Source organism: Gavialis gangeticus, unplaced genomic scaffold (genome assembly GCF_001723915.1).
Source record: "Gavialis gangeticus isolate Ggan-Ray unplaced genomic scaffold, GavGan_comp1, whole genome shotgun sequence".
Classification (NCBI taxonomy): Eukaryota; Metazoa; Chordata; order Crocodylia; family Gavialidae; genus Gavialis; species Gavialis gangeticus.
Window position 1 is genome coordinate 34,506,966 of NW_017729028.1, and position 16,497 is coordinate 34,523,462.

At 44.0% G+C, this 16,497-nt stretch overlaps 1 protein-coding gene across 13 annotated transcripts in view; it reads left to right on the forward strand.

The window, feature by feature from the left end:
• Positions 1–16,497, forward strand: part of PKHD1 (polycystic kidney and hepatic disease 1 (autosomal recessive)) — a 484,191-nt gene that overhangs the window by 426,440 nt on the left and 41,254 nt on the right. For 9 of the 13 annotated variants that reach the window (XM_019520930.1, XM_019520934.1, XM_019520935.1 and 6 more), the window contains one exon: positions 4,441–5,458. The exons of 3 other annotated variants lie outside the window; for them this stretch is intronic. In XM_019520930.1, the coding sequence (XP_019376475.1) occupies positions 4,441–5,458 (1,018 nt within the window). Of the gene's footprint in view, positions 1–4,440; positions 5,459–12,881; positions 13,082–16,497 lie in introns of all 13 variants that reach the window. One more of the 13 variants, XM_019520938.1, reaches the window with a different exon arrangement.

Genomic DNA, 16,497 nt, shown 5'->3' on the forward strand with positions numbered 1-16,497 from the left:
GGGTCCCTTATACCACTGTGGTCCTATGTTCCTGTGCACTGAACACTTGTAACACTACAGCACGTGAACTTTTGTGCATGTGGTCTGATAGGGCCACAGGCTCTGTAATCTCCAGATATGCCATTCTGTCCCACTTTTGGCCAAAGTGTGAGTAAGGTAGGATCTAATTGGCTTCAAGGTGAGGAACAATGTATTACTCTATGTGGGCTGCTTAGAGCTAGGTAAGTCTATTATTTGCTCTTGACTTGTTGATGAGATTTAGCATACTCTGACATGTATGTGTGTTGCTTATCCTTTCTGTACAGTACCTAGCACAATGAAGCCCTGAACCTGGGTGCTAGCACAATGAACAAACAATATGAATAATGCACATAAATAATTATGCAGATAGCAGATAATGATATTATGTGCCCAGACCATTGCACATACCTTTAAAGCCAAAAAAGTAGTATGAAAAAAGTTGTTTATTTCCCAGCACCTATAAATATCTGTGCAAGTATATGCATTGATTTATCATGGTGTGTATGCATGCATACCGGTGAGGGAATGTGTGCAAAAAAGTGTGTTCATACATGTATTCAATCACAATTGTTTCTACACTCTAGAGCAATCAAACATGCATCCTGGCCCAGAGTTGTGCACACATTCATCTATAAGAGGCCAAACAGGTTCCCACATTGGTACCAGCTCCTGCACAAAGATGCTCACGTTCATTCATAGACCTACATGCAATCAGGGGAATTTTCAAGAAGAGTTCAGTGTTGGTCTAGCTGCACCTACTGAACTCCATGGGACTGCTCACATGAACTGAGTCACTGGTATGTGTATAGAGTTGATCAATGCCTCTAGGGCCATTAGCTTCAGCAGAACCCCCATAGGGATTGAACAGAATGTGTTGCAGTGAAAATTCAGAATGGCAAATGTGAGGCCATAGAAAACATAGAGGCAAAGTGCATAACAGCACCTTAATTTCACTTTATCGTCCTGTTAGATTTCTAGGGTCCAAACGTTGGGTCCTTTTTATTGCACATTCGGATGTCAGCAGGTCAAAAGGAGCCGTTCATGCTGAGGCATATTTCCCCTTCAGCAATGATACATGCTGGACAGCCCAAGGCCAGTGAATCGCCGTTGCCACACACTGACCCATTTGTCCCCACTCCCTTTTATATTTTTGGAACAATAATTGTAGTTAAATTAGAAATGGCCGATGGGCGAATCCAGTCAGATGGAAAGAAAATTGCGGGAGATTTATTTTATTTTGATAAAAAGCAAAGCAGCAAAAACTGATGCCACCTTTTTGTTTTTGTCAAAAAATTGCCTATATATATTTTTTTTCCCTCCCCCTTGTACCATGAATTGTGAAATCCATCATGAAATGGGTAAAAATTATTGAAGGAAATGGTGGTGTTAACCTGAAGGGGAAAATCATTAATGTTGATGTATTTCATTCAATTTTAACTTTAGCATTTGTTTATTTATTTATTTGTGGTGTTGAGGAAATAGGGAACGGATGCAGGAGACCTGCCAAGGCGTTTCTGTGCCTTAAAGTCAAAACATCTATTTAAAAAAATACTCTTCCCCCACTACACCTTGATCCATTTTTCTAAATAAAGGATATGAGTTGTTGTTGTTGTTGTTGTTGGGTTTGTTGGGTTGTTTTTTTTTTTTTTCCCGAGCAAAGTGCACCCCCTCGGCATATTTTTCTTTTCAAATGTGAAATGAGGTGGAAAATCCTCATTTCACGACAGGAAGGACAAATATTGACACAAAGTTAATATTTGTCAGAAGCCCTGGAAGCAACCTGGGTGTTTAAAACATCAAAATAAAAATAAAAATAAATTAAATAAAATAACAAACTTGATATGAAGGGTTGTGAATGTCCAAAAAAAAAGGGGGAATTTATTGTCTGAAGGGAAGGAAATAGATTGGGCAAGTGAGTGCACACTCTCACCGCTATGTCACGCATGCGCTGGGGTCCCTGACACCCCTGTCTCACATGCTGCTTTCTCCCCTACTAGATGTAAGCACACACACTTGCCTCTCTCTTTCCTTCTAAGATGCATTAATATACACAAAAATGCTCACATTTGGTCCCTTCTTGTCTCCCTCTTCCACCCTGCACACCTTTCTTCTCCCTTTTCTCTCTCCCATGCAACTTCTCTCTCTTTCTCCCTCTCTCTCTCTCTCTCTCTCTCTCTTGCACACACACACACACACACACGCACACACAAATATAACCTGTTTAATCTAATTTCACCCATTTAGAAGGAGGGCTTCTGGAATTTATCACTGTTATTGTTCATCTCCAATGTAAATAGCCCATGTCAGCCCAATATTCAGTGGTCACTCAGTATTTATTAAGTCCTGTCCACTCTGGCCTTCTTTAGAGGAAAGCCCCAGGGCAGATTAACTGCTGCCCCTGACGCGCCATGTCACTTATCTATTCGCATTGATTATGAGAGTCAGCTGTGACCAGGCCTCACTTTTCCCTGCTTCTCCCAGCCCTCTCTTACAAGCACCCCTGCTTGGATTTTCATGAGGAAATAATCAGATTAGGCCTTCAGCGGCGAGTTCATATGGAGTTCTCTTTCTCCAATGTGCTACTAACTGAATAAACGTGTTTTGTGGTAAATTGTAAATGACATTATGATTACCAAGGCCAGCATGGGTTTCATTTAAAAGTGATCGAAATTGCAGGCCACAGAAATTGTGACTGGCAGATAAGGCCATTTGGAAGAAGGTGAAGGGAGGGGGGCGGGGGGAAAGTCACTGTGACTCCACAACCCAGCTTGGCTGGGAAAGGAACAGGGCAAAGGAAAGTCCTAGGGGTGATAAAATACAAGCAAGGCCCATTTATAGGCAAGAGAAATGTCATGGGAAGGGCGGGGAGGATGACTGGGATGTTTCTGGGAGAGCAAATGATAAGATCTGTCAGGTTTTGTGGCCTGCCTGCTGTACTGTGCAAGTCCCCTACGCTTGGAGATAATAAAGAATAGCTCTTATTCGTGCAGTGCTTCCAGATAAAACTGCTTCCCTCTCCTCTCCTCGTGCCCTCTTGCATTTAGTATTAGCCAAGCGCTTGGACTGATGAAGGAACAACATTGGCTGCTCAATGTCCAAATAGAGAATCCTAAAATAATAGAAAATGAGGGTGGGAAGGGACCTCAGGAGGTCACATCTAGGCCAAACCCCTGCTCAAAGCAGGACCAGCCCCAACTACATCATCCCAGCCAAGGCTTTGTCAAGCTGGGTCTTAAATAGCTGACTTTCCATGTGCGCTCTGTGCTTTCCTCTGTGGTGTGCACAGAAAGGGTCCACTAACTGGTCCCATCCTAAGAGCCCCTTTAAGAGCAAGTCAGCATGGGTTTCATGCTGTGGATGTTACCCTGCATGTGACTGCAGGGTAACATCCACAGGAGGCTGCACAGTAGTCTCATTATCAGACTATGGCTTTCCCATGGCAGAGAGTTACACAGTTATAAACTGGTGGGTCCTTCTATCCATCTCAATGTCTGACCTCTCATTAGGTACCACCGTATGTCATGGGGGAAAGCAAATAGGAGGATCGTATTAGCTTCATTTCCCCCTTCCTTGTATAATTCTGTGCTTCTGTTCTGACTTCATTGGATTAATCCAGTGTCTCCTTTTATATCTCTAACAATCTTTCCTGGTTTTTTCCAGGGTCTTATTTTCCCCACAAGCAGGCTGGGACCAAGGAAGGGGATCATAGCTGGCTAGGTGTCAGTCAGAATTGGAGACACGTAAGGAGGAGGAAGATTTTTGCTTTTAACTCTAGACAGGCTGCCCAGGACTTGCTTCCAGGCACTGTGAAAGTGCACGCTCCATCCCCAAGGCAGGACGGGCAGGTAATATCCAGGGCTTGGCTGCACCCCACAATATAAAGACCCATAGAGCTAATCAGTGCAAGGGTGGGAAAGAAGGGAGGAAGAGGTTAATAACTGGCTAAAGTAGCAATTTAGTTTCAGTTTCTGGCAGAGAGGGGAAAAAACCCAGAGGCTTTCTGGGGATGTTCCTGGAGCATCTTACTATTCCAATTCAGGAGCTGTTTTTTTTAGGGCAATTCAAGCCAGTACAAGGGATGATTTTGCATGTGAAGCAAGGAGGGAAGCAATATTGCAATATAAAGAGCCTCTTAAAAAACACACACCTTGCTTGGCTGGATGCACACCTTGCTTGTGTTGTTTGTCTTTCCTGCCCGGAGCAGGGGGGCTGGACCCGACAATCTCACGAGGTCCCTTCCAGCCCTAAACTCCTGTGAAAAGAGCAATGATTTGAATCAGGCTGTTTGAGAGAAACAGTTCTTGGCATCAAGTATACATAAGAGCACTGAATTGGGAAAATATGCCATCAACACGATTCACTATTATGTGGCATCTTGGCATGGTAGATCTCCCTCTCCTTTTTGTTGTTTGTAAACAGGTATATACAGAGAAGATAGCAAGTGTGTCTACAAGCCCTCAACCCAAGGCTACTTCTGCAAGGAGACGGACCATGCACTTTTGATCCTGGAAAGCTTGGAAGTAGATGCTGATGGAGAGAGGCCATCTCCGGTGGTGTCAGTGACTGGCAGTTTTGTAGATTCCTTCAATGCAGCAGCTTCACATTCATCTTGCTGCTCCTCAGGACATCCATGGTCATTTTATTCTGTCTTGCCATCCAACAAGCTCACTAAGGTTTGCTTTGCTGGTCCAACACCTTTGGCCATGAGACTCCACCTCATCAGTGGCCAAAGCTTTACCAGTCTTTTCCTAGCTGTATTCTACAATGAACCCCAAAGCGTTCACATTTTCACGCAAGGAAAATACATCCCATCCACCTCATCTTTTCTTTCATCTGATGCTGTGGCAGGCACCAACTACTTCAGCTTTGAGGACAACCTTCTGTATGTCTTGCTTCGTGGAGATGAACCTGTAGAAATCTACACAAGCCTTTCGCTTCTTATTGCTTTCACCACAGCCATGACCATTGGAGAGGAGGAGCAGATAAATGTGGTCCCTCACCTGGCTGACTTTTTACAGATTGGCCATGAACTGGTCAGAATAGTTCACAATGGGGCAGGGAGTAAGAGCACATTAAAGGTTATTGCAGCCAATGACAGAAAGAGGAGACATCTATGTCCAACTATGACATCTTGCATGGCCTTTAGTAGCGGGGATGACTGGGACAACACTTGGGCAGGGCCAACGAGCATGAGGAGGCTACGGCCTTCTGGTACAGCGCCCTCATCGAGTATGATGATCATCGAAGTTGGGGACCCACCAAGCCTTGTGAGAAATAGCCTTGTTCCCTCCTTGTCTAATGAAAGGCTGAAGAGCTTGGCCAACCTTCTCATCACTGCTCATCAGACTGGGGAGCTTCAACATGTCCTGGATATACCAACTGATACTTTAATGCTGATGTGGTCTGCCTCCCCATCACCAGAAGGAAGTAGTGGTCGGTAAGTGTGCTTCATAGTGTTGAAAGGTGGTGGTGGTGGTGATCATTATTGTTTAACCAGAGTATTTAACCAAATAAGAATATTTAACCAGGCCAGGTTCCAGGAGATGTAGTAAGTTTTCCATCACTTACAGCAGGTCTCTCCAGCAGGTGGCCTGTGGATTGCATATGGCCTGGAAGGGACCCTTGGAGCTACCCAGCTCCCCCCTTTCTCCTCCAGTTTGCACTGCCTGTCCCTGGGGTTGGAACAGCATGTCCAGGGCTCTGCAATCCAGCGAGTGAGACAGTGCAGTAGCAAGGGAGCCAGTAACCCCCATGGATGTGGCCCTTGGGACATAATATTCCCCAACTTCTGAGAAGTTGAAAAGCCCTAACTTAAGAGTCCTTTAAGTCAAGGCAGGAAGTTTCTCAAAAAGCATGCCTTTTTTCAACCACAAGGCAGGAAGTTTCTCAAATATCATGTCTCTTGTCAACCACAAGCAGCTAGGCTGGGTCCAATAATTTTTGGGCTACATGCCATGGTTGGTGTTGTATGAGAGGTCAGACTATATGGGCATAATGGGTCCTTGTGGCCTTCAGGTCCATTAAATCTGTTTGATACAGTGCCAGAGATGCACATAGTACATTAAAGGCAGGCTTCCACCCTGAAGATCTTAGACATTAAGATTCATGGCCTTAAAAGCTAGAAGACACCCTTATATATCATGCTTGTATACCTAAACCTTTATATATCAGAGGCCAGTACATTTTACCACCAATGGTGTTTGACTAATGCATTTCTTCCCAAAAGGTATCTAGCCTAAAAATATCAGGAGATGGAGAGTCTAGCTCTTCTTGTAGTTTGTTCTAATGTACCATCACTGTTAAACAATTATGTCTAAATCTTATTTTGAATTTGTCTGGCTTCAGCCTCTGGTCCTCGGCTCCTGTTTTTAATGTCTTTGTCAGAATAAAGAGCCTTTTGGTATCTGGTCTTTTCCCCCGGGAGAGGCTCTTCTGTAATCAAGTCACCTCAAAGTTTTCCTTTTGACAAATGGAACAGAGAGAGCTCTATAACTCTCTCACGCTTGGGCATTTTTTCTAGTTCTGAAGCCATTTTTGGGGGGGCTATTTTCTGTAACCGCTCCAATTTTTCAATATCCCTTTTATTATTGAAGATCAATATGCATGTACAAGATTCTAATATTAGTTTCACCAATGACATCAACAAAGGTAAAGCTACCTTCTTACTCCTACTCATGGTTCCGTGGCTGATATAGTCAAGGATTGCATTAGCCCTGGTTCTTCAACATAACACCTGGAGCTCAGATTCATTTGTTTCTCTGCTATGATCCAAATCCTTTACAGAGTCATAGCTTTCCAAGAAACAGTTCCTTATTCTGTAGGTACGGCCTGCATTCCTTGTTCCTAGGTGAACGACTATATATTAAATAGTATAACAATTCACTTGGTTTGAATAGGCCCAGCCTACCAGTTATTCCAAATAGCACTGGATGACAACTCTATCCTCATCCTCATTTACCTAAGTCTTTGTCATGCAAAAATTTCATCAGCAATGAGTTTATACTTATTCCCTAGATCATTGATGAAAATATTGACTCGAACTAACTGCCTCTGAACTGCAGTAGAAACCCTTTCATGCAATGATTTCCCAATGACAAATGTTTTTTGTGATCTGCCAGTCATCCAGTTCCTAATACATTTAATAGGTGCTTTGTTGGTATTGTATCCTGCTAATTTTGATGGCAGAATGTCATTTTCTACTAAGCTGTACGAAAATAAATTATACCTATAAAGATACCTTTTTTAATCAATCAAGAATTAAATCAGCGTTGCTTGACAAGACCTATATTCTGTATAACCACCTTGGCCAGTCTTAATTGTATTTCAGCCATTCAGTACTTTTATCACTGAATCTTGTTTGAGCTTGAAGTTTTTCAGCTGTCAAAGCTGCAGACATGTATACATGCACTTCATTTTACTATAATTGGTAGACTAGGGCCATCTCATAGACAGTGGCAACAATCCCTCAGTTCAAGGATGATCTCTACTACAGCTTATTGATGGGTCTTGAGGTGACTAGGGCTGGCGGTGCTAGTAGTGTTAAGCACATATGCAAATATTTTCAGGAGAGGGGTGTAGGGGCCTTGAGTACTCCTGGTCAGCATGGAAAGTTGTTAACTTCAGTGGGACTCCAATCAGGGATACTTGTTTGCAGGACAAACAAATCAGGGCCAAACCTTCAAGGTATTTGTTACTGACTGCACTATTTATTATGGTGTGGAGTAACACTGATTTCAGTGGGGTACTATTCATGGTACTAAATCCCGCATCAGATAGTCATTTGTTTGCAGGATTGCACGTTTAAACGTAAACCTGATAGGCAAGATTTACATCCTATAAAATTGAGTGAAACATTTTATAGAGTTTAAAAGAGATTAAATCCCCTCTCCATGAGCTGGTTAATGGTGGTGATGATGATGACGATGGTGGTAATGGGAAACCCCTTTATCTAGAGAAATCTCTAACTGTATGGATTTTACATGTATTTTTGGATTAATTGCAATAGACTCTAATACATCTACACATTCTGTCTGGTTGCTTCTTCAATAAACTCTGCAGGTCACAGGGGCTAGGGGCAGACATGGCATTTGTCTGTGGACAAGTTGTGCCTGTGTTTGTCCCAAAACAGAAATATCCCGGGATTGGCATGCATACACATCGCTCTTCGAATCAGGGTTTAATGAACAGCTGAATGCACTGCCACTTTTCTGCCATTGATCCAATGATGCAGCCTTGGCATAACTGTTCAGCTGCACTTTGTGATGTTGTGGGCTGAACTGTTAGTACTCCTTATTCTGCCCTGGCACTTGCAAGTTGGCGATAGGGGTGGAGCGAGCCCAGCAGTGAGGGTAGACTGTGTAAGGCTGATCCCTTGGGTTGGGGAGAGTTGATCTGTGATCACTTGGGAGAGGAAAGAATAGAGCTAATGTGATAGAAGTCTATAGGGAATCTGGATACAAATGTGATGGTTGCTGTACCAAGGCTAAAAATATTTGCTGCAATGTCTTGAACTGAAGAGCCAGGCAGTCTAGCAAGAACCATGATGGATGCTCAGCCTGTGCAAATCAGTGAGGGGGGCCCCTGTAACATACACTTATCAAGTTACACAAACACCACTGAATATGAGGCAACCTGGGCTTTAGATCCCTTCTTCACTGCACGGGCTCCTCTGTGGTGTTATTTATTACTCCCCATCAGTCATCGCCTTCCGGCATCCCTTATGGCTGACACTTGTGATATAATAAGGCCCTGTCTAACTTATAAAATTAAATCAGATATTTCCTGTTGGGGAGTAATGTCCCCTCTGTCTAGTTCCCTTTAGACAGTACACACCAGTGCAGGCAGGGATAATGGAGTCGGGATAATGAGAGACGGTGTCCCTCTGTGTACTTTTCCATACAAAGGGGTAAGGTGTGGGGAAAGGATTTTTTTCACCCTTGTATCCAGTAGAGCAAGATCTTCAGGGCAGATATAGCAGGCTATGCTGCAGTATGGCTAATAGCCCTGTAATGTGAAACCTGTGGCTCTCCCTGCTTCACAGTATATGGGCTTCATTCTTCATAACCCGGGACAGAATGACTTAAAGGTGGATTTTGTGGCCCTAGCCAAGCCAGCGCAGCCTGACAACAAATCTGTTTATCTGATTTCCTAATTTTTATATATATATATATATATATATATATAAATCTCATATATATAATGTCAATTGAGATATAATTAATATTTTATCTATCTATATTATCTATCCATATCTATCCATCTCTCTATATATATACCTATATACATTGATCATATATATATATAAAATCTCAATTGAGATATAAATAATATTTTATAGATAGATATGGATCTATATCTATATAATCTCAGAAATCAGATAAATAGGTACACACATACATACCAACATACCCATACCAGGTATGTAAATACATATGTATGTATTTATGGGGGTGTGTATAGGCATGTGCATGTATGAATATTTGTGTGTGTTCGTGCGTGCGTGTGTGTGTGTGTAGTAATGATCCTCAATCCATGACTCGTGGCCAGCATGTTGTCCATGAGAGGATCTGACATTGCTCATTGCCACAGAAAACCAATAAAGTTAAAACTGGTGACAGGCAAAGCGCAGACCAGTGTTGCCTGCAGCACCTTAGTTGCTCAGTGTTGTTGCTCACAGGCAAAGGTTGGGATCATTAGTGCATAGGATCTTAGTAACATAAGATGAGAAGGGGAATCAAGGTGTCTTTTTTCTCTTCCCCCTACTCCAAGGCAGGATACCTAGACCATCCCTGATAGGTATTTGTCTAACCTGTTATATGTGGGGTCGGCAGAAATGAATAATTCTGTTTTGAGGGCAGGGTTTGCTATAGTGCACTGTGTGTAAGGCCTGATACCACACCTTGAACAGTGAGGATGAAACAGAATAAGGACGTGTTGTGAGTTGCTCGTTCAGGAACCACCATCCATCCAGTGCCCAAGTGGTGAACGGAGCAGGAGTCCCATGAAACAACAGGACACTAGGGTTGTGCGAAACGGCACTGTTCCATTTTTGACTTGAGTTTCAAGGTTTGGATGGAACAGTGTTTTGTTTTGAATTTCATTTTGAGTTGAAACAGCTGTTCCATTTTGCTTCATCAAAACATTGAGGCTGTTTCGACACTGTTTCGACGTTTCGCCCAACCTTCGGGCTGGGGAAAGGAAGCCAACCCAGCTGGACTGAATTTGTTTCCCCACCACGACTGTGATGCTGGGGTTAGGAAGTCAGCCCAGCTGGGCTGACTTTGTATTCCCAGCCCAATCTAGCATGGGTAACATGAGAAGTCAGCCCAGCTGGGCTGACTTCCTATCCTCAGCGCAATTGGAGGGCTGCGGAGTGGAACTGAGTGATCGGGCTCAGTTCCTTTCCCCAGCCTGACCATAGTGCTTAGGAGGAAAACTGAGCCCAGGCTCAGTTCCCTTCCCCTGCACTGTGATGGGCTTCCCGCATCCCGGGGCAGGAGACAAGAAGAGCCAGGGCTGTGCTCCTGTGTGCCGCTGGGAGCACAGCACTGGTTCTCCCCTGTCTCCCACTACCTCACTGCTGGCTTCTTTGAAACTCAAAACATTTAGAAACTTTTGAAACATTTCACTAGCCTTGTTTTGTTTTGAGGCTGTTTCAAAGCCCTTCGTTTCAGTTTGATTTTACGGTTTCGAGTTTGAAATGAGTCGAAACAGTGTTGAATTGAAACAGCCGGTGAAATTTCACACCGCCCTACAGAACACTATTTTGTCATGTAATGAAAGGCTCATCAGAATGGAAAACTATAAGGGACCTGAGTTCGTTTTCTAGGCCACCCTAATACTGGCCTTCCTGTCTTTGCAGTGGGTGGCCTTGTGACTGTAAGTTGCTTTGACAGCAGTCTTTCTAAGTAATTTCCTTTTTCTGTGTGCAATGCAAATGGAATAAACACAAAATGCAGCAGATGAAACATGAGCTAGATTTAGAGCTCTGAGGAGTTGATCCCCTTTCGCCAGCCTAGGCTTAAACTAGGAATAATTCCATTCACTTCAGTGGAATTAAACTAGTGTAAAATCAGTCCCTTCGCCCTGCTTCCTCAGCTGAGTTAAAACATTTAGCCCGTATCTCTGCCACTGCCCTACCAGAGGATCTGAGGGCACAATGACACTGCCCCTGGGGCATTCTCCAGCCTGCTAAAGGAAATATTACTTTGTCTGTCTGCTCTCACTCCCCACTTTCCAAAGTTAGAACTGAGATGATGAGGACACTCCAGGGACACCCTTTGCTCTGTTTCTGGAAGGTACATTAGAGCACCCCTATCATGTTTTAAAATTATCACAGGAGTGGGGTGCTGAAAAACCTGTCAATAGAGTGAATAGTGCCAAGAAACCTCACTGGCTTTAAGATGGGTCTACAGTTGGCAGTCTGGGAACACCCTTGCTAGCTATTTCCTATGTTTCTGATGTCTGTAACATAGGCAAAACAACAAACTTGCTCTCAGAAATGGCTGATTATTTCAAGAGCAGGAAATAATTGTGATTGACCTGGGCAGGAGATATCTTGCAATTAGTTTTATACAACCTCTTCCCATTTATGGATGGTCTAGAGGCAGTGTTGCCTGCAGCACCTGAGTTGCTCTATGTTGTTGCTCATAGGCAAAGGTTGGGGCCATGAATTTTAGAAATATAGGACCAGAAGGAGAATCAAGGGATCTTCTTGCCTTTTCCCTTACTCTCTGGGAAATGTCCATGCAAGTGAACAGGCCACTGGGATTCTGTCATTTAGCACCAAAGAAGCATGAATCACAGACCCGGAAGATATTGTTTAGTACTGAAGTGATAGGTTGGGGCTTTCAGTGTTGTCTGAGGGAATTGGGTGTCTGATTTGCATTGAATTTTGACTTAGTCTCTAATCTCTTGGGGGCTAGAGCCTTCTTTTTTCATAGCTTGGTAGACCTGAACTAGCACAATGGATGTGTGGTCCACGTTTGGAACTTCTAGGCGATGATAATTAATTTCTGAGGTATCGGTGCCTAACTCCCTTAGGCACCTTGGAGTATCCCAGCCAAAATGACTGCCCTATATTACATTCTATTCCTTGTGGGGAAACATATTTCTTTAAAAAATAAGTTTCCACTTTTTTTTTTTCCTTTGTAAAATATCCTCTAGAGAACATCTCCCCGGGGTCAGATCATCACCTATCAGCCATCATATGGTAACAATTGTCGGGTATATGGGCTGGATTCATTCCAGTACATTAGGAGTTAAAGGGTCTTTCTCCCATTACCAATCCCCTCTCATGCTTAAACTCAGCCTTATGTTAAGCCACCCTGCTTCTAATATCTACTGTACATAGTAACCCTATCTAAAAAGCCCTCGTTACTCAGGAGTGTCATATTCTGCCCAGCAGCTATGGAAATTCACTGATCACACTCAAGGATGACACCCGTGAATTACAAGATTCAGGAGATGAGAATATAAAGCCTTCCCCCCACCATCGCTGCTGCTGAAACAGCAGCTGAGCTCCAAAAGCCAGCTGATACCATTGCATTTGCTCTAGCCAGGAGGGGAAGGCTGGAAGGGAGGAAGAAAGGGATAGAAGGGAGTCAGAGAGGATGAGCAGAAGGGATGGGAAGTGAAGGGTAGCAGTTGAATGAGCCCAGAAGGAGCAGAGGCAAGTAGGAAGGTGGAGAAGAGAAAAGGAGTCAGGAAGAGGGAAATTAGTCTCATCTGAAATTAGAAAAGGGAGCAAATCTGAATGGGAGAAGTGGGGGCTGTGGTACCTTCGAAGGAACGTGGTCATTTTTGCTCTGCTCCCAGGTTTTCAGTCTTCTCCAAAGCGCTGTTGTAATTTATATTAACAGGGCAGATCCTGAGAAGACAGATCCTGTGTGTGCTCCTCCAGGAGTTACAGGGATCCCCAGCTGCGCTCAGGATGCATTCTGTCCCAGATGATTAAAATCACATGTATCTCATATACCTGATATATTGGAAAGGGATTTGGAAAATTCCCCTGGATTCTAGTGCTATCAAATCAACCTGCCTGCCGCACAAACCATGCGTGGTAAATGTGTAGGAAATTCAATGCAGTGTCTTTGCTGATCACTTGGTATAGCGATCACTGTGTGCACACGATGGAGCTGAGCGGAGACAGCTGGAAGGGGCTGATTCTCTTCCACCGGCCTAGCTCCAAATAGGAACGATCCCATTCACTTCAGTGGAATTATAAAATCAGTCTGAAGCAAGAGGAGGATCAGATCTGGAGCGCTGGAGCTTTTCCTAAGCATTGCCCCCACCTCCCTTGCTTACGGCTCCTTCTTAAAAAATTCTTTCACATACCTCGACATTTGCAGGAAACTGGTAGGCGAGGGGTTAAACATTTTTGGGTGCTGGGCATTCAGGCTCTTCTTTTTTTTTTTTCTTTTTTTTTTTTATATATATACCTCAGTTTGGCTGTAGGACCTCACGCCCGGAGGCCACAGTCACATTATCAGCTGGAAATTGGATAACGACAGCACAATGACAAATCCAGGTTGCCTGCAATAAGGTGCTAATCCCTTTGCTTTAATATCGGAGCAGCGTGTAATGATGTTTGGACATCACTCCAGTTTACTGACGACCCCACTGGGGCCTGCAATAGAACTGTACAACTGTCTAACAAGACGTCAGGTGACTGCCGTCGTCAAAGCAACGGACGGGGCAATCTAATCTTCCTTCCATCCCTTCCAGCTCCCAATAAGGCCCAGGTTATAGAAGTGGCCCATCAATGCTTGGTAACTCGAATCAATTAACGTTAATTCGCACAATGCTATGATGTATTGTGATCACTTTCATTTCGGAGCAGGGGGAAGAAATTGCTATAATTCACCTAAAATGAGGTTGTCTATGGTGCTGAGGTATTAATTGGGTGTCCATATTAAATGGAAAAGGAGCACAGCAGTGAAGGAAAAGTGGATGAGTGACTCTCTTGGCTGCTATTGACCTATCAGAAGAAGACAGTGCCCTTTTCCTTTGCTTTTATCTATTACAGTTTTCCCTATTGCGTGTCAAGTTGATGTATTATAAAAAATTCATTTGGTGACCTTTCACCCCCCTAGCAGATTAAACAATTTCACTGGGATGGCATCATTAACAGGGCCTTGCATTTAATGATGATTTCTCTAAAAGGCCACGGAGATTCGATTTTAAGCTAACAGATTTATTGCACTATTATAACATATCGTAAAAAACTGTACCACCTACGGTCTGGTTTTAGGATAGAAACTGTTTAAGAGTTTATGTGGAGCTTAAAGTGGTATTACCTTGGGATATGCTGCAGTAGCAAGACTCTGACCTCCGGCACGATGCTGTTTACATTTAATAAAAGATGTTCTTCCAACAGTAAACTTAGGGAGTGTATTAGGAGGTTGGTTTAGTTCCTAGCCACTGCTAAGCAGTGTGGCTTGTGCAGGTACCTCCATTGGTTCCCGCCCATTAGTAGAAGTGACCAATCAATTTCTAGATGTCCCTTCATGCAGTTTGGGAACATGATGACCCCCATCTTGCAGGCTTCATTCCATTGAATGGATGGGTTTCCTATTAGAAAGGAAAAAAGAAGAAAAAAACCCACCAAAACAGGCTCTTGGCTCTAGGCTTTGGAAAGCCCCAGGACCTTAGCTTAAAAAGGAGCCACACTGCCATGTCCTATTGTGTTGGCACTCAGCTTGGCATGTTCATCTACACTCGTGTATAGTTGTGGTCTTTACCGGCTAGTCTGGTCGAGTTTGGGTGAGAGGAGACGTGGGGAGGTTGTGATATAAGCCTGAGAGCTAAGTTCAAGCTCTAGCTTTATGCCAGTCTTCCTATGTGATCTTATAATTACATGGCTTCTGCCTTTATACATCATGTGCCTTTTGAAGCTGGGGCTGTCTTTGTCAGTAGATTCATGTAGGGTTGGCACAACAGCATTTTGACGTTGTCTGGAGCCACCGGGGCCTATTGTCATACCATATTGTCATATTTAGTTGGTCCAATAAAAGATATCGCATCTACCCAAAGAACCTTGCCTGCCTGCTGGCATGCCAAGAACTTAACGATGAGTGTCCTGAAAAGGCAGGGAGCTGCAAGGTACTGCACATTCCCAAGCACGATTTATACATTCATGGGCTTTCCTCTCCTGCTTGGTCCTTTCTAGCACTTTGAATAGTCACAGAATATCTGGCTTTTAGCACAGGTTTTAAAGAAGCCAAAACCAAAATGACAGTGAACCAATGGAGTCATCTCTTTGTGCTCAGTTTGTCTCAGAACAGACAATTTGCTCCCTTGCTGGCTACCTCTGTTCATATTGTCATCCTGGGCAGTAATATAATGAGTGGTGGGCAACTGAGGCACCACCACTTAGAGGAGGCCCAAGCATGGTAGCCACCACCGGCCCATCTGCAATCACTGCCAGTCCCTGCTGTTGCACCTGCCACCTTGGGCACAGATCCTGATTATTACCCTTGGATGCAGGCTCTGCTCATAATAGTCCGCACTTACGACATCTCCTTTTTTCTAGCTTGCTGTCATCACAGCATTTTCCCTCCAGGACGCAAGACAGCTTCCTTCTAAACCCACTACTGGCCTTTACTGCCTGCAGAACTCGAGTGTCAGTGGCGCTGTCCAAGTTTCAGACAGTTGACCTTATGTACTCTGTGTCAAAGTCAAAGACAGAAATGCCGAGTGGTCCGGGTCATGCTTAGTCCACTGGAGCACACTCCTATCAACCCAGCAGTCTTTATGAAAGGGCATTTTTACCATCTCATCTGAGGTGGCTTTGTGTCCAGCCAGACCCAAAGAACATTAACCTGGACCTTGCTTTCTTGCTGAATTCCTTCCTCCAGCTTTGCAGTCATGATGCAGCAGAAGGACGGTTGCCTTTTCATAATATCTGTGAAAACAGCAGCCATCCCCTGGAGGGCTGTTCCTGCTGCTGCCTTGTTCCCCTGCTCTTCTGGATGCTCATGTGCCCACTTTCCCATCTTAGTTTTTAATGAGAGGAACCATATTTTATGACTACAGATCAAGTGGCCGGCAGGTCTTTTCCTGTCTCATTACCCCACCTGCCTCCCAATGAAAAAACAAAACAAAAACAATAGGTCCCATGCTAATCTGCTTATTGCACATCTAAGTCATGCTAAGACCTCTAAGGCTTAGATCCTGGTTTCTCTCTTCCAGATCAGGAGCAGTCTGACTCTGGCCCAGTGGTTTGGATGCTGCTCTGGCTCTACCCTTGGCTGTTATTCCTGTCCTCAATCCTGTTTAAAACAGTTTGCACTAGTCGTGGTTAAAATACACAAACAGCAGTGGGAGCTGGGAAAGCCAGGGACAGAACCCAGGGTGGTAGCCATCTCTTTGGGCCACTGGCTCACACTTCCTTTCACTTGCTCTCCTTTTGGCCCCATGACTCTTGCCCAGTGGGCCAGATTCAACAGTAAAGCGGGGGGGGGGGGGGGGGGGAAA